The following is an 18,271-nucleotide window of genomic DNA, read 5'->3' on the forward strand; positions in this document are numbered from 1 at the left end:
GAAAATAATCTTACTGGGCTAGGTGCAGTGGCTCATGCCCATAGTCCTAGCACTCTGGAAGTCTGAGGTGGGTCGATTGCCTGAGCTAACAGGTTGGAGACCAGCCTGACCTTGTCTCTAAAATAGCTGTGCATTGTGGCAGGCACCTGTATCCCCAGATAGTAGGGAGGCTGAGGCAAGAAATTCTCTTGAGCCCATGAGTTAGAGGTTGCTGTGAGCTAAGATGCCAAGCACTCTACCAAGGATGATAAAACTCTGTCTCCAAAAATAAAAAAAGAAAGAAAATAATCTTTTTCTTGATATAGCAATAGTTAACATATATAATGGAATACTCTGGAGTTATTAAAAAGGATAAGATACACCTTACGGTAATGATATAGATATGTATTTACATTATTACATAAAAATTATACTGTGTATCACATATAACTAAGATTATATATAACATGTTATATATATTATGCATAACATATATTTCATACTATTATGCATTATACATAGGGCACTATAAAATTTTTGAGACAGGGCGGTGCCTGTGGCTCAGTCGGTAAGGTGCTGGCCCCATATACCGAGGGTGGCGGGTTCAAACCCGGCCCCAGCTGAACTGCAACCAATAAATAGCTGGGCGTTGTGGCGGGCACCTGTAGTCCTAGCTACTTGGGAGGCTGAGGCAAGAGAATCGCTTAAGCCCAGGAGTTGGAGGTTGCTGTGAGCTGTGTGATGCCATGGCACTCTACCGAGGGCCATAAAGTGAGACTCTGTCTCTACAAAAAAAAAAAAAAAAAATTTTTTTGAGACAGACTGTGTTATGGTCCATTATTTTCCCTACATATACAAGAAACACAGTCAAGGTGGCACCTGTGGCTCAAGGAGTAGGGCGCTGGTCCCATATGCCAGAGGTGGCGGGCTCAAACCCAGCCCTGGCCAAAAACCAGAAAAAAAAAAAAAAAAAAGAAAAAAAAGAAACACAGTCAATAGTCCTTTCTGATTCACCCATACAAGTTTCAACTGATAAGCTCAGTTTATCAGTATTGGTGAAAGGGCTTTTAGTTATTTCCATCTGTGTGGATTTTATGGTTTTTTTGTTTGTTTTGAGACAGAGTCTCAAGCTGTTGCCCTGAGTAGAATGCTGTGACATCACGGTTCACAGCAACCTCAAACTCTTGGGCTTAAGTGATTCTCTGCCGTGGCGTCACAACGCACAGCAACCTCAAACTCTTGGGCTTCATCTATTCTCTCGCCTCAGCCTTCTGAGTAGCTGGGACTACAGGTGCCTGCCACAATGCCTGGCTATTTTTTGATTGCAGTTGTCATTGTTATTTAGCAGGCCCAGCCTGGGCTCGAACCCACCAGTCAGTCTTGGTGTATGTGGCTGGCACCCTACTCACTGAGCGACGGTCGCCGAGCCTTCTTGTTTCTTATGTATCTCAAAATTTTCATAATGATCCATGTAGTAAAATCCAATTTATATAACAAAATATCTAGTCTACATTAAAACTTGCACATAAAGATTTAAAAAAATGAGCAGCACCTGTGGCTCAAAGGAGTAAGGTGCCAGCCCCATATACTGGAGGTGGTGGGTTCAAACCCAGCCCCAGCCAAAAAAAATAAATAAATAAATAAACAAATGAAAGATTTTAAAAAATGTTATTTGTAATACCCCCAAAGTGGAAACTGATGAATGGATAAATAAAATTGGTATATCCAAATAATAAAAATAGTATTCAGCCATAAAAAGAATGAAGTCCTGATGCAGGTGCAACATGGATAAACCTTCATAACATTATGTTAAGTCAAAGAAGCCAGACAGGAAAGGTCACACAATATGATTCCATTTATGTGAAATGTTCAGAAAGCAGACACTGGATAGTTGGGGTGGGGTGAGGTGGGTGGCAAGGGGAGTGACTACTTACGGGTATGGGTTTTTGGGGTGGGTGGCTGATGAAAATGCTCTAAAACTGATTGTAGTAATGGTTGTACAACTCTGAATATACTAAATTATCTGTCGCTTATTAGTTATTAGTTACTTACCATCCATGAGAAGCCAATGGCCAGTGAGAACCCAGATGAGGACGAGCATGACAGACAGAGAGAATGACAGTAACTCAGCAGCAGTGAAACGCCCACAGCAACCAAAGGAAATCCTGGAACACAGACAACAGTTATTGGAACGATGGGCACAATTTCATTCAGTCACCAAACTCTCCTCTGGTATTTCATTATCATAGTACATGATGACTGGATTAGAATAACAGATTATACTTAGATACCTGGAAATCCCAAATATCCACACCTCTTTGGAGGAAGCTAAGGAAAGCTCAGAGGAAGTATACTCTGCATTCATGATAATGTACTTTTTAGACCAAATTATCACAAGGGTACTTAGAAATTTAAAAGTGACAATAATAATCTCTGGAGAAGCTAAGTATGGGGGCAATACTACTCTTATGAAGAAATCAAAACTATGAAAGCCAATAATTCATTTAGTATTTGAATGAATACTTTTAAGTATCTGTGTGGTTATTATTAATTCCTGGGAAAATCAGCTGCCAGTGACTGGTTTACTAAGTGCATATTATATCTCTATTAGCGTAGCATTTTGCTCCTGTGAAGCAATGGCTTTAAGAGTTAAAGTATGAGTACTGAGATAAAATGCAAGTGGCTAGCACAGCTAGGTATCCAAAGATGAAAGCAAAGAAGTGTTTGAGTTCAACCACTCAAACATTTGGTGGGTTAACTCACTAGTAAAGGAATGAAAACATTGCTTCAAAGAAAATTTGTCTGCTAATAATCTAAGCAGCAAGCATATCACCATGACTCAGACTTCTTAAGATTTGTTTATATTTCCTTTGCCACGAAAAGGTGTGCAAAAAGAAGTAATAGTTTTTAGTTTCTAGTTTATTTATTTAATTTTTGAGACAGAGTCTCACCATGTTGCTCTTGGTAGTGTACCGGGGCGTCACAGCTCACAGCAACCTCAAACTCTTGGGCTTAAATGATTCTCTTGCCTCAGCCTCCCAAGTAGCTGGCTAAGTTTCTAGTTTTTTACAAAGAGACAGGGTCTCACTGTGTTGCCCTGAGGGCTGGAGCGTAGTGGCTCTTCATAAGCATGATCACAGTATATTACAGCCTTTACTTCCTGGGCTCATGTAATCCTGCTTCAGCCTCTTGAGTAGCTGGGACTAGGCATAGCCTACCACACCCACTCGGTCTTCTAGTTTTAAAAATCAAATATCTCACTTCCTCATCTTCTGGCATTTGTGTGTTCCAGCCAATACCAGAGATTCAGACTCCTGATAATGTTATCAAATACAACAGAAGAACATATACAAGTTTATAACTTAGAGGAAAATCCCAAGTCCTTACTTGTTCTGAGGTGAACAGGGTCTTGTTAAATACTGGCACATCGGGAGAAGAAGAAAAGCAAAAGCTATAGTTGCAAGAACTAGAGAAAGAAAATGTATGATTAATTTTTTTATTGTTTATTTTTTACCAATTAAAAGAAAAATGGCATGACTTATAGAGATTTAGTCATTTCCCCAAATACTTTTCTTGATAAGGAAGTATTTTCCTTCTCTAATTAAGTAACTGTATCTTCCTTTAGTACCGCAGTTAACCTCTTAAAAAAAGAGGTATCCGATTTGAAGTAGGGGGAAGCATACGTAAATCTTCTCATTCTCTCCAGTCTCCAAAAGGAAAGATAGAAAGCAGGCCACAGGATAATCTCCTAACAAATCTTGCAGCATTCTGTTGATGTGTTTTACATTTCTATCATTGCTTAGCTTGAAAACACATGGGAGAGCTGACCGTCAAATTACCTTAATTAGCTATCAATGTTTCTACCTGCAGACACACTGGTAGAGGCTGCCAGTGACCTCTTTTTCAAACTGGACCTTCTGGTGACCTACCAGAAAAGCTACAGCAGAAGCAATACTGCTTTGGTGTTATGAAGCTCATGTTTTCTTTCAGATTGTGTTGGCAGAGCTCAAGAGAAGAGACATGGATCAAGTGGTTCAGGGAGGAGGTGGGAGGGTGAGGGGAGGAGAAAATGCTAGACTTATAAAGAAAAACTTGTAGGATGCTCTCCATACTACCAGTGTCAATGTCCTTTAAATAATTCCCCTTCTTTGAGGTTTTTTTTTTTTTTTTTTTTTGTAGAGACAGAGTCTCACTTTATCCCCCTCGGTAGAGTGCCATGGCGTCACACAGCTCACAGCAACCTCCAAATCCTTGGGCTTAGGCGATTCTCTTGACTCAGCCTCCCAAGTAGCTGGGACTACAGGCGCCCGCCACAACGCCCGGCTATTTTTTTTTGTTGTTGCAGTTTGGCTGGGGCTGGGTTTGAACCCGCCACCCTTGGCATATGGGGTCGGCGCCCTACTCGCTGAGCCACAGGCACCACCCTTTCTTTGAGTTTTTTGACAACCCGGTGTACTGGACCGAAAACTCTAAATAAAAAATGTATGAAGGATGGAGCTGGAACATATTCTTCTTAGTAAAGTATCCCAAGAATGGAAGAAAAAGTACCCAATGTACACAGCCCTACTATGAAACTAATTTGGGACTCTCACATGAAAGCTATAACCCAGCTACAACTTAACAATAGGGGGAAGTGGGAAAGGGGGTGGGTGGGTAGAGGGAGGGGGATCGGTGGGATCACACCTGTGGTACATATTACAGGGGGATTTGCAAAACTTGATAAAGGTAGAATGTAAATGTTTTGGCACAGTAACTGAGATAACGCCGGAAAGGCTATGTTAACCACTGTGATAAAAATGTGTCAAATGGTTTATGAAGCGAGTGTATGATGCCCCATGATCATATCAATGTATACAGTTATGATTTAATAAAAAAAAAAACAAACACATATCCAAGTTGCTCTTCTAAGCTGAAAAAAAAAAAATGTATGAATAAAAAAAAAAAGAACTTGTAGGATGTATATAAATCTTTATTTTTGAATTATGATTAAAAAGTGAAAATTTTTTTACCTAACAAATGTAATCAGTGTAACCTGGTTTCTTATACCCTCAATGAACCCCCCAAAATAAAATAAATAAATAAAAATTTTAAAAAAAGTGAAAATTTTTCCTTATAGCATATTAACAGAGAAACTCATTTACCTGCTGTACATATTGTAAAAACTACTTGAACTGAATCAAAGAAGAAGAACATTACTAGAAGAGAGACAGATGCTCCAATTGGAAGGAACAGAGCCTGGGTAGAGTCAATTGTTTGGATACCTGAAAGAGAAAAAGGAACACATCAACAAGTTACTATGTGACTGGTACTGTGTGCCCATGCACTTTACATACATGAACTTGTTAAAATGCAGAGGGTTCCAGGATTAGTATGTCAGATCAGACACGGACTATCCAGGCCCTCAGATTCTTTCCTTCTCAATGAAATTATCAGCTCTTTGCTCTCCTCAGAGTGCCCTCATGACAGTAGGTGCTTAAGAAATACTTGCTGAATTGAACTACTGCCTCCTCATGTTAACCATATGGAGGACAGGCTATGAAAAATAAACATCCCCTCCCTCCTAAATCAGGAACACAAACAGGTTATAATAAAGGGTGAAAACAAAACATAGCTGAAAACAGCAAGTCAGAAAAATTAGTTCATTGTATGGGAACATTTTAAGGTACCAGACTAGGAGAAAAATGGGGAAAAGAGATTTCTGGGGCTAGAGGAATTAGCGCAGTGGTTCTTAATTCTTGGCTCATCACTGAAATCACATGAAAAGCTTTGAAAACCATTACAATGCCTAGGTCTAACCCTAGATCAATTAAAGTGAAATCTAGAGGTTAAGCCCAGTTAAAAACTCCCCAAAGTTTTATTTTGCATCCAGGATTGAGAACCACTAATATTTGGTAGACAGTGAAAACATGGCAAAATCTGATAATAACTGGGGATGAAAAAAAATTATCAGTATGCTTCCCACTTTGATGTCATAAAGGAAAAGTACACAAAAGGAATCAAAGAAATATTCCTGTGACCTATTATAATGAAATGTTAGAAATAATATTCTCTCTTCATTAGATTAAGGCTACAAATGAAACATGCAACCAGGATAAACATAACTAGATACAAAGGTGTGCATGATCAAGCCAACACTTAAAAATTGCTCTTATTTAAATTTGCCTGTCCCTGTTAAAGAGCCATTTTAGAGGTTTTGCTGAAATATTTCTACAGAACAAAACTGCTTCTGAAGTGGTTAGGCAGATGAATCAAATAATTCACTTAGGAATAGAGCAATTCAATTTAGGAAAACTGATCTATGTGTCACGACAAACAGAATAATCTGGGAAGCAGTCCTGAGCTGTAGTCAAATCCATTCAGCTTGGCCCATCATAACTTTGGCAGGAGGTGGTGTATCTTATTAGACAAAACTCCATAAAAATCTAACTAAATTTTACTCAAATAGTTTTTTTATTTTCATTTTTTTGTTCTTGCAGTTGCATTGTTGTTTTTATCTGGGTTCGAACCCGCCACCCTCAGTGTATGTGGCCGGCACTCTACAGACTGAGCTATAGGCATCGCCTCAAATTGTTTTTAAATTTAAATGTTCTACACTAGTTCAAAGAAGAGCTAGAGAAAACTAGAGATTTAAGGTCTTTCACAACAGAAGATAATGGTTTCTCAAACAACTGTCATAAACAAATCTTCAAAAAAAACCCTAAGTCTTAAAACACATCCACAACCCCCCTTTTCTGTATAACAAAGTATAATAGAGTCTACAGATAGATTGTGTTAGTTCAAAATTTAAACAGAAAAACTAAATGGCTGGCTAGAACAAAGATAGGTATATGAGATGTATTCGTTTATAACCTAAACTTTATAAACTGGTTTGTTTATATCTATATAAACTATTTGTTTATATCTAAATTTTAGAAAACTGTCTGCAATTAAGATGCAAAACTAAAAAAAAAAAAAGCAAAACTCAATACAAAGCCACTTTCTAGAATACCAGGTAGAATGCAGAGATTTTTGTTTTGCTTTTGTTTTGAAAGCACAGATTTAAAACCAGAAGGTAACATCACAGGCCAAGTAAAGATCTTTTAGTTGCTGACAACATACATGACTTCAGTACTGCACTTACTAAAGGTTTAGAGATAAAAATCCTAAAGGGGAAGGAGCAAATGAATCAGAAATTTTTGTATTTTTTTTTTTTTTTTTGGTAGAGACAGAGTCTCACTTTATAGCCCTCGGTGGAGTGCCGTGGCGTCACACAGCTCACAGCAACCTCCAACTCCTGGGCTTAAGCGATTCTCTTGCCTTAGCCTCCCGGGTAGCTGGGACTACAGGCGCCCGCCACAACGCCCGGCTATTTTTTGGTTGCAGTTCAGCCGGGGCCGGGTTTGAACCCGCCACCCTCGGTATATGGGGCCGGCGCCTTACCAACTGAGCCACAGGCGCCGCCCTGAATCAGAAATTTTTAACCAAACTCCAGTGATTTAAATGAAAACAGAGCAGCCATTAGTTGGGAAGCCTGATACAAGCAGTTTCATTATCTTTGAAGCCAAAATCAACATACTAGGCAATGGAATTAAAAATTATGTATAGCAATATTATTTTTAACATTCAGTGAATCCAGCTACAGGCTAAATATATGGCTGGTTATGGAACAGATACTGAGCAATACAATACACCAAGGTCTTGTTGATAACTGTTAGGAAAATTACTGATTTTGCACCTCCATGCAACAAGCATGCTTTTGACTAAATATTTACTGAGCATTCATTATATGTAGTATAATAAGCCAAAGGAGGGATCACAAAAAAAGTCAATTCCAGATCTTATGGGATTTACAGTTTAAGGCAGGAAGATTAAGATGTACGAGTATGTTTCCACTAAAGAGAATTCCAACCATACATCTCCATCAATCCCCCTAGTTCAAATAAATTATATGTGCCCTAGTTCAAATAAATTATATGTGAATCAGGCCATGTCCAACCTGCAGCCCATGGGCTGCATGGGAATTCTGTGAGGACTATTTTGCTTAACTATGATGGCAGATATGAAAATTATGCACGGATCTGTGCTTTGCTCATGAGCTCTCATTAGTGTTTTGTGTGGCCCCAAACAACTCTTACTCTTCCAATGTGGTCCACAGAAGCCAAAAGGTTGGACAAGATGTTAGAAAATGGGGAGTGACTTTTTAAAAAAAAAACAACTAATATTAAATGAAGGAGGAGTGACATGTAGGGGAGTGGAGGACTCTACATAGGTTTTATGGGGTAAATATAGGAGTTAGAATAAGGTTAGGGTAAATCGGTCCCCGTATCACTTTCTAATTTTTTTCATTGTGAAAAAGTCGAGCTCAGTGAATTACCACATATCTAATGCCACTCAGGCCAAGAAAAAGACCAACCCCAGAAGTCTTCACTGTCTCTCTACTTTCTCTTCCTTGCAAAAGGAACCATTATTCTAACTTTTATAACATGCATTTATGTTTTCCACCCAACAATATATCCTTATATATCTTTATAGGCTTAAAAAAAATTTTTTTTTTAGAGACAGAGTCTCACTGTACCCCCCTCGGGTAGAGTGCCATGACGTCACACAGCTCACAGCAACCTCTAAACTCTTGGGCTTACGCGATTCTCCTGCCTCAGCCTCCGGAGCAGCTGGGACTACAGGCGCCTGCCACAACGCCCGGCTATTTTTTTGTTGCAGTTTGGCCGGGGCTGGGTTTGAACCCGCCACCCTTGGCATATGGGGCTGGCGCCCTACTCACTGAGCCACAATCTTTATAGGCTTGGCACACATAGCACAGTGGTTACAGTGCCAGCCACGTACACTGAGGGTGGTGGGTTCGAACCTGGCCCGGGCCAGCTAAACAACAGCTAAAAACAACTGCAACAAAGAAACAGCTGGGCCGCAGTGCCTGTAGTCCCAGCTACTTGGGAGGCTGAGGCACGAGAATTGCTTAAGCCCAAGAGTTTGAGGTTGCTGTGAGCTGTGACGCCGGAGGCATTCTACTTAGGGTAACATAGTGAGACTCTGTCTCAAAAAAAAAAAAAAAAAAAAAAAAAAAATCTTTATATATGTATCAATTATGTAGTATGTGGTATTTTTAGTCTGACTTCTTTCACTCAACATTACTTGTGAGAGCCATCCATGCTGTTAAATGAAGCTGTAGTAGTTCATTCATTTTCATTGTATATATAAAGTAGAACTGCCAAGTTGACCGAGACCGGACATGCACCACATGTATGTATCAGTATAGCAGGCCTAGTTCCTTATGTTGACCACCTCTGTATGTTGATCAGTTTGTTACAGTCCCTTGGGCAGTCAACTCACATTCTACTGTATTAAGATTTATTTATCCATTCTATGGTTAATGCCTGGATTGTTTCCAACTTTTTGTTTTTTAAAAATAACGCTGCTGGGCGGCGCCTGTGGCTCAGTCGGTAAGGGGCCGGCCCCATATACTGAGAGTGACGGGTTCAAACCCGGCTCCGGCCAAACTGCAACCAAAAAATAGCCGGGCATTGTGGCGGGCGCCTGTAGTCCTAGCTACTCGGAAGGCTGAGGCAAGAGAATCGCTTAAGCCCAGGAGTTGGAGGTTGCTGTGAGCTGTGTGAGGCCATGGCACTCTACCGAGGGCAATAAAGTGAGACTCTGTCTCAAAAAAAAAAACGCTGCTTTGAGCATTCTTGTACCTGACTTTTGATGCATAGGTGCCTGTATCTATTGGATGTACAACTAGGAGTGACACGGCTGGGTCCAAAGGTTTATACTGTCACCTTTAGTAGATAATAGCAAACTGTTTTCCAAAGTGATTGTGCCAACTTACACTCTTTCTAGTAGTGCAAGTGGGTTCTTTCTTGTTCTATGTCCTAACCAACATTTGGTTAAGGTTTTAAGTTTTAGCCATTCTGTTTTCTTTTTTTCTTTCTTTGAGACAGAGTCTCACTATGTTGCCCTTGGTGGAGTCCTGTGGCGTCACAGCTCACAGCAACCTCCAACTCTTGGACTCAAGCGATTCTCTTGCCTCAGCCTCCCAAGTAGCTGAACTATAGGTGCCTGCCACAACGCCTGGCTATTTTTTTGTTTGCAGTTGTCATTGCTGTTTAGCAGGCCCGAGCCAGGTTTGAACCCACCAACCCCAATGTATGTGGCTGGTGGGGTAACCACTGTGCTATGGGTGCTGAGCCAAATTTTAGCCATTCTGGTAGGTATACAGTGTTCTTTAATCATGGTTTTAATTTTCATTTTCCTGCTTTTTAATAAATTGAGTACCATACTTCCTGGTAGGCCTATTCTACCCTCTCTGCTTATTTCCATGTGGTTAGAGCTGCTCAGATAGATGAAGTATAACTATAATCTGGTTATGATTCCTCAGTCTTTCGTTCAAATACTCTAGGAACATTGCAGGCAGAAACATTCAATTACAAAGTGATTTCTCCATTTTGGAAGTTTTGATTCAAGAGGCCCATCTAATCCTTTGCCAACACTTAATGCTTCTCCATCTTCTAGCTTCCCTTATAACTAAGGACTAATCATTTTTAACAGTCAAATCTTGTAATGAGAGTGACCCTTCACCCCTGACCTACATTAAACATCGTTTCCTACTGTCATGTATCTTTTTTTTGAGACAGAACCTCAAGCTGTCGCCCTGGGTAGAGTACTGTGGCATCACAGTTCACAGCAACCTCCAACTCTTTGGCTCAAGCTACTCCCCTGCCTCTGCCTCCCAAGTAGCTGGGACTACAGGCGCCTGCCACAATGCCTGGCTATTTTTTGGTTGTAGTTCTCATTGTTGTTTGGTGGACCCAGGCTGGATTCGAACCTGCCAGCTCAGGTGTATGTGGCTGGTGCCGTAGCCGCTTCAGCCACAGGCGCTGAGCCATACTCTCATGTATCTTAACAAATTTCTTGATTTTTATTATTTTGAAAGTGGGCAACTATAATTTAAAAACCTCTATCTAGTCACTTTCTCCTTCAATCATTTCAAAACACTCTTGCCAAAATCTCAAAACTAAATTCATACCTTCCTTTTCTTAAAATCTTCCCCTCAGGCTTGGCACCCATAGCACAGTGGTTATGGTGTCAGCCCCATACTGGTGGGTTCAAACCCGCCCGGGCCAGCTAAACAATAATGACAAGTGCAACAGAAAAATAGGTGGGCATTGTGGCAGGCACCTGTAGTCCCAGCTAGTTGGGAGGCTGAGGCTAGAGAACCACGTAAGCCCAAGAGTTTGAGCTTGCTGTGAGCTATGATGCCACAGCACTCTACCGAGGGTGACAAAGTGAGACTCTGTCTCTAAAACAAAACAAAACAAAACAAAACAAGACTCACTGCCGGGTGTAGTGGTGGCTCATGCCTGTAATCCTAGCACTCTGGGAGGCCGAGGCAGGTGGATTGTCTGAGTTCACAGGTTTGAGACCAGCATGAGCCAGAGCGAGATCCCATCTCTAAAAATAGCCAGGTGTTGTGGTGGGAGCCTGTAGTCCCAGCTACTTGGGAGGATGAGGCAAGAGAATTGCTTAAGCCCAAGAGCTGGAGGTTTTGTGAGCTGTGATGCCACGGCATTCTATCGAGGGCTACAAAGTGAGACTCTGTCTCAAAAGAAAAGGCTCATTATATTTTTAGATGATTCTACTTACTGTCTTTATTATGCCCACTTTGCACTCCCAGGGATAGTGAAATACATGTAACTTAGTGAAAACTGGACAAGTATAATTTGGTTGATGAAATATTATAATCACTAGGGAAATTGAAACAGAAATTAAATAATCTCTTTTGAACTTAACATCCATGGTCCTCCATTAATATTTTAACTTTTCATTAAGATCCTCAGGCCGGGAGCAGTGCCTCATGCCTATAATCCTAGCACTCTGGGAGGCCAAGGTGGGTGGATAGCATGAACTTATGCGCTCAAGACCAGCCTGAGCAAAAGTGAGACTCCGTCTCTACTAAAAATAGAAAAACTGGGTGGCGCCTGTGGCTCAAGGAATAGGGCGCCGGCCCCATATACCAGAGGTGGCGGGTGCAAACCCAGCCCCAGCCAAATACTGCAAAAAAAAAAAATTTCAGCCCTAAAAATAGAAAAACTGAGGCAAGAGGATCACTTGAGCCCAAGTTGGAGGTTGCTGTGAGCTATGATGGCACAGCACTCTACCCAGGGTGACAACTTGAGACTCTGTCTCAAAAAAAAAAAAAAAACTCCAGGAAGTATTTCTTCCCTATTAGGTAGCAACTTAAACCTCACGATACCACGCCCTTTGTGCCTGTAATCTACTTGCCCCACCTAAAATGACTTCTTCACCCATCCAAGTTTACTGTTCCTTTTTTTTTTGGAGACAGAGTCTATTACAGTCACCCTGAGGTTGAGTGCTATGGTGTCATAGCTCAGAGCAACCTCAAACTCTTGGGCTCAAGTGATTGTCTTGCCTCAGCCTCCTGAGTAGCAGGGACTATAGGCACCCACCACAATGCTTAGCAATTTTTTTAGAGGGAGTCTCGCTTTTGCTCAGGTTGGTCTCGAATTCCTGAGCTCAGCAATCCTCCCACCTCCACCTCCCAGAGTGTTGGGATTACAGGTGTGAGCCACAGAGCCAAGCCCAAGTTCACTGTTTCAAGATAAACTCTACCTTCTCTAGGCAAGAGAACTTACTTAAGCCATTGTTGCTTTCCTGGTAGTCTTTCTCTTTTCACTCCCTCTGTACATGGATATCAAAAAAGATTTCATGTTTAGAGCTTAGTCTGATTCACTGATAGTAGCTGCTTGTTCAGAAGGATTGTTGAGGCTATAGTGAGAGTCAGTAAAAAAAAGTACCTGCCCCAGATACACAAGGTGAATTGGTATTTACTATCTCTATTTTTTTTTTTTTTTTTGAAACAGTCTCACTTTGTCACCCTGGGTAGAGTGCCGTGGAGTCATAGTTCACACAACCTCAAACTCTTGGGCTCAAGAGATCCTTTTGCCTCAGCTTCCCGAATAGCTGGGACTATAGCCACCTGCCACAACGCCAGGTTATCTTTAGAGACAGGGTCTCACTCTTGCTCAGGCTGGTCTCCAATTTCTGAGCTCAAGCAATCCACCAGGCCTGGGCCTCCCAGAGTGGTAGGACTATAGGTGTGAGCCACCGTGCATGGTATTTACCATCTGGGTCTTAGCACTTCTTTTTTGTTTTTAATATATTAGAAAAAATTGCTGTTGTATTTTTGCATCTTTCAAAGTATCTAATAGAATACTGAGTACACAGTAGGAACACTCAATATAAATCTGACAATATTATCAAATCAAGTCTCCTTAATTTTAATTCAACTCTTTCCATAATAAGCAACACCAATTTTCTTTAACTCTCTTGAGGTACAATTTATGTAACATAAAATTCATCCATTTTAAGTGTATAATTCAATGACTTTTGAGGAGGTAAATTTACCAACTGTGAAACATCACTATAATCTTGTTTTAGAACATTTACATCACAAGACCCCTCAGTTTATAATAAGTTCTTCTCATTCCTAACCCCAATCACTTATCTACTGTCTAGATGTACTTGTAGAAATTTCACATAAATGGACCCTTACAATATGTTCTGTCTGGCTCCTCTGACTTAGTATAATGTTTTGAGTTTCATCTATATTACAGCACATGTCAGTACTGCATTCTTTTTACTGCTAAGTAGTATTCCATTATATGGACACACCATCTTTATTTATAAATTCTCTAGTTTGTGGATCCTTGGGTTGTTTTTACATTTTGGTTATTTATGAAAAATGCTATTAAATATTTGCCATATAGTATATTTCTTTTTTTATTCAAAGCAAGCATCCTTATAAGATCTTAAATATCAGAAAAGATACTCATGATACTTAGTTTTACAAGTACTTCAAGCAGCTCTTTTAAGAGTCACTGGAGGTGGTGCCTGTAGCTCAGTGGGTAGAGCGCCGGCAACATATACCAAGGCTGGTGGGTTAGAACCCGGCCGGCACAGGCCAGCTAAAACAATGACAACAAAAAATAGCCAGGCATTTGAGGCTGGCACCTGTAGTCCCAGCTACTCGGGAGGCTGAGGGAAGAGAATTGCTTAAGTCCAAGAGTTTGAGGTTGCTATGAGCTGTGACACCATAGCACTCTACCCAGGGTGATAGCTGTGAGTCTCTGTCTCAAAAAAAAAAAAAAAAAGTTGCAGGAAAAATTTATGATCAACACCTATAAAATTAGCAACCTCAAAGTATCTAAACGAAATCTATAAGCAGGCAGATACTAATCTAGCCTGCTTATCTTCAAGAAGTAAAGACTCTCAACAGCAAGCATTTTAGACATTGAGTTAAAAGCAGTACACAAGACATCAGTAAATCAGATTTAGAACAAAATTTAACAGACTATGTCCTAGAAATTAGATTTTATTATTATGCAAAACATAAACCCTGGAACCTAGTAAATTATTTATTTATTTATTTATTTATTTATTTTGAGACAGAGACTCAAGCTGTTGCTCAGGGTAGAGTGCTTTGGCTTCATATCTCACAGCAACCTCCAACTCTTGGGCTCAAGCGATCCTCTTGCCTCAGTTTTTCTATTTTAGTAGAGACGAGGTCTCGCTTTTGCTCACACTGGTCTGGAACTCGTGAGCTCAAGCAATCCACCTGCCTCGACCTCCCAGAGTGCTAGGATTACTGGCATTATACACCACCCGTGGCCAGAACCCAGTAAATTATTAATGGCAAGCAGAGAAAGAATCCAAGTAACACAACTACATATAGAAAAGTTAACTGACGGGCGGCGCCTGTGGCTCAGTCGGTAAGGCGCCGGCCCCATATACGGAGAGTGGCGGGTTCAAACCCAGCCCCGGCCAAACTGCAACCAAAAAATAGCCGGGCGTTGTGGCGGGCGCCTGTAGTCAGCTACTCGAGAGGCTGAGGCAATAGAATAGCTTAAGCCCAGGAGTTGGAGGTTGCTGTGAGCTGTGTGAGGCTACGGCACTCTACAGAGGGCCATAAAGTGAGACTCTTGTCTCTACAAAAAAAAAAATTAAAAAAAAAAAGAAAAGTTAACTGACATAAAATATCTTACTATTATTGGTGCTGTTGCCATTGAAAGATCCAGAAGAACTATTATTGTCTTTCTCCTTGTCTTGATTTTCAAAGTCCATATTAAGAGACCTGTGGGAAAAAAATTTCATAGGTAAGTTTTAGTTTTGCTTAAGAAAGAACGTGGTTAGAAAAGTTAGCAATGGCACAAAATTTTAAAATATTAATGGAAGATACTCCTTTTAATTACTCTGGAAAAACAGTTCTTGTTGCCTCATTTCAAAAAACAATGTACATTCCTTCCAATGTCAGTTCAAGAGTTTTCCTGACTACAGTTGAAAGCATTCCAATGTGGCTGAAATCTCCCAGCCATATCTCTGTGCACATCTAATTACTTCCTCATGGTAAAAACCTAGAAGGAGAAATACCAAAGGGCAAGCACATCAAGACTTTTATACACCACATAGCTGCTTCCAGAAAGGTTGTACCAATTTATTCTCTGATAGCACTCATTTCTCTGTATCTTGCCAGCTTTGACTCACCAACAACAAATGTGTCTTCTGTATGCAAAACTATACTAAGTACTGGTGGGACAATAAATAGCAAAATACTACTGGATTTTACATTCAGTAGGAACAGACATATTAAACAAGAAAGGTAAGTTAAGTATATGGTATTTAATGGTACAAGCTAAAGACAAAAAGGAAACGGAGGGGTTGTATTTACCTGGATGGATATGGAGAACATTCTCCTAAGTAAAATATCTCAAGAATGGAAAAGCAAGCATCCCATGTAATCAGTACTAACCTGAAAATAGTAAACCAACAACTACTGGCTCACATAAAGAAAAACACAATTAAATTCAAGAAAGGAGAAAGAGGAGGGAACTCAATTTGTTCCCAGCTATCAGGTACAATGTATATGGCAGATTTCCTGGGTATAAAACTCAGCTACAACTCAAACTTTTACTTTTAATCTTGGCTTTATCTTTACAACGTGTTGCTTGTAAGCACCATATAATTGGGTCTTGCTTTTTTTTTTTTTACTCAATCTGACAATTTCTGTCTTTTCTTTTTATTTCAGATTAATAAGAAGTCACAGATGATTAGGGTTACACTGTTTGTGTTTTTTTTTTTTTTTGTGTGTGGTTTTCGGCCAGGGCTGGGCTTGAACCTGCCACCTCTGGCATATGGGACTGGTGCCCTACTCCTTTGAGCCACAGGCGCCACCCCTGTTTGCATTTGTTAAGTAATGTCCCTGTTGTAGCTGTGCCCCTTAGGTGAGAGCACACCAATACCCCTCTGTCCTCGCTTTTAATTTTATTTAATGGGATTATCAACGTGCTGAGGTTTGAGAGCTTCATCTTACTATTTATTCTCTACTTGTCCTTTTTTTTTTCTACTTGTCCTTTTTTGTTGTTATTGTTTCCCTTACTTGCCTACTTTAGGATTAATATATTTTATGATTTAATTTTATCTCTTTTGTTGTCTTATTAGCTGTAACTCTTGCTCTTTTATTTTGGTGGCAGCTATAGGGTTTATAGTACACATCTTTAATTAACACATTCTTCCTTGTGTTAGTTCCTATTTTTGTTTACATTGTTTTAAACACAGTAGAACCTCTATAATTGATCACTTCCTTACATTGACCACCTCCTTAAGATGACCTAATTTCCAGGTGGCACCTGTGGCTCAGTGGTAGGGTGCCAGCCCCATATAATGAGGGTGGTGGGTTCACACCTGGCCCCGGCCAAACTGCAACTAAAAAATAGCTGGGCATTGTGGTGGGCACCTGTAGTCCCAGCTACTTGGGAGGCTGAGGAAAGAGAATTGCCTAAGCCCAGGAACTGGAGGTTGCTGTGAGCTGTGTGATGCCACAGCACTCTACTGAGGGCTTTATTATAAAGTGAGACTCTGTCTCTACAAAAAAAAAAAAAAAAAAAAAAAAGACCTAATTTCCATAGAACAGACATACACCACATGTACATATATCAGGTACAGTAGGCCTAGTTCCTTATGTTGACCACCCCTCTATATGTTGACCAGTTTATTAGCGTCCCTTGGGTAGTCAACTTACTTACAGACGTTTTACTGTAACAAGAAAAAAATATGCATTTAAAAAAAAATCTCCTAAATGTTCTCCAGGAAGGAAAAAAGATTTTTACCAATGTATTTATCATTCCTGGTGATCTTCATTCCTTTGTACAGATGCAGCTTTCCAACTGGTACTGTTTTCATTCTGCCTGAAAAACTTCCTTTAACATTTCTTGTACTGCAAAACAGCGGGTGATCAATTCTTTCAGGTTGTGTATGCCTGAAAACCTGATTGACTGATTTATTTTTTTGGAGACAGTCTCACTATGTCGCCCTCAGTAGAGTACCATGGTGTCACAGCTCACAGCAATCTCTAACTCTTGGGTTTAAGCAATTCTCTTGCCTCAGCCTCCCAAGTAGCTGGGACTACAGGTGCCTGCCACAACATCTGGCTATTTTTTGTTGCAGCCAGCGCCCTACCCCCTGAGCTATAGTTGCCACCTATTTTGCCTTTATTTTTTAAAGATATTTTTGCTATAGAATCCTATGGCAATGTTTTTTTCTTTCTGTATTTTAAAACTGTTCTTTTTTTGTTTTTTTTAATTTCATGATTTTTATTTATTTTTTTATTAAACCATAGCTGTGTACATTGATATGATCATGGGGCATCATACACTCGACCATTTGACACATTTTCATCACAATGGTTAACATAGCCTTCCTGGCATTATCTCAGTTACTGTGCCAAGACATTTACATTCTACATTTACCAAGTTTCGCAAATACCCTTGTCTTTTCACTTGTATATTCAATGAGAAATCAGATGCATCCTTATCTTTTCTCCCCTGTACCTAACATGCTTTTCCCCCCTTCTGGCTGCTTTTAGGATTTTCATTTTTATTTTTTTAAGCAACAGGATAGAGTTTATTGACAAGGACAAAGATTGATATGTATGATAAGCAAATAAGTGCAAAACAGAAAAGGGGAACAGAACCTCCGGCAGCGGCGGGGGGAAATCAAAATGGGAAGCCCCTGGATTTTTCTTTTATCACTGGTTTTGAGCTATTGTATGATATGCCTTACCGTAGTTTTCTTCATGTTTCTTGTGCTTTGGGTTTACTGAGTTTCTTGGATCCATGGGTTAATGTTTTCATCAAAATTGGCAGTGTGTGAACATTATTTCTCCAATTTTTTTTGGTCCCTCCTTGTTTTCTCCTCTGTCAGAAACTCCAGTTATCCATATATTAGG

The 18,271-nt window shown here is 40.1% G+C and overlaps 1 protein-coding gene across 2 annotated transcripts in view; it reads right to left on the bottom strand.

Moving 5' to 3' along the window:
- Window positions 1–18,271, bottom strand: part of SPPL3 (signal peptide peptidase like 3) — a 174,338-nt gene that overhangs the window by 20,594 nt on the left and 135,473 nt on the right. For both annotated transcript variants that reach the window (XM_053588268.1, XM_053588269.1), the window contains exons 3-6: window positions 15,033–15,121; window positions 5,121–5,240; window positions 3,367–3,445; window positions 2,032–2,144 (exon numbers count right to left, since the gene is read on the bottom strand). In XM_053588268.1, coding sequence (XP_053444243.1) covers window positions 2,032–2,144; window positions 3,367–3,445; window positions 5,121–5,240; window positions 15,033–15,121 — 401 coding nt within the window. The remainder of the gene's footprint in view (window positions 1–2,031; window positions 2,145–3,366; window positions 3,446–5,120; window positions 5,241–15,032; window positions 15,122–18,271) is intronic.

The sequence above is a fragment of the Nycticebus coucang genome, chromosome 4 (assembly GCF_027406575.1).
Source record: "Nycticebus coucang isolate mNycCou1 chromosome 4, mNycCou1.pri, whole genome shotgun sequence".
Lineage (NCBI taxonomy): Eukaryota > Metazoa > Chordata > Mammalia > Primates > Lorisidae > Nycticebus > Nycticebus coucang.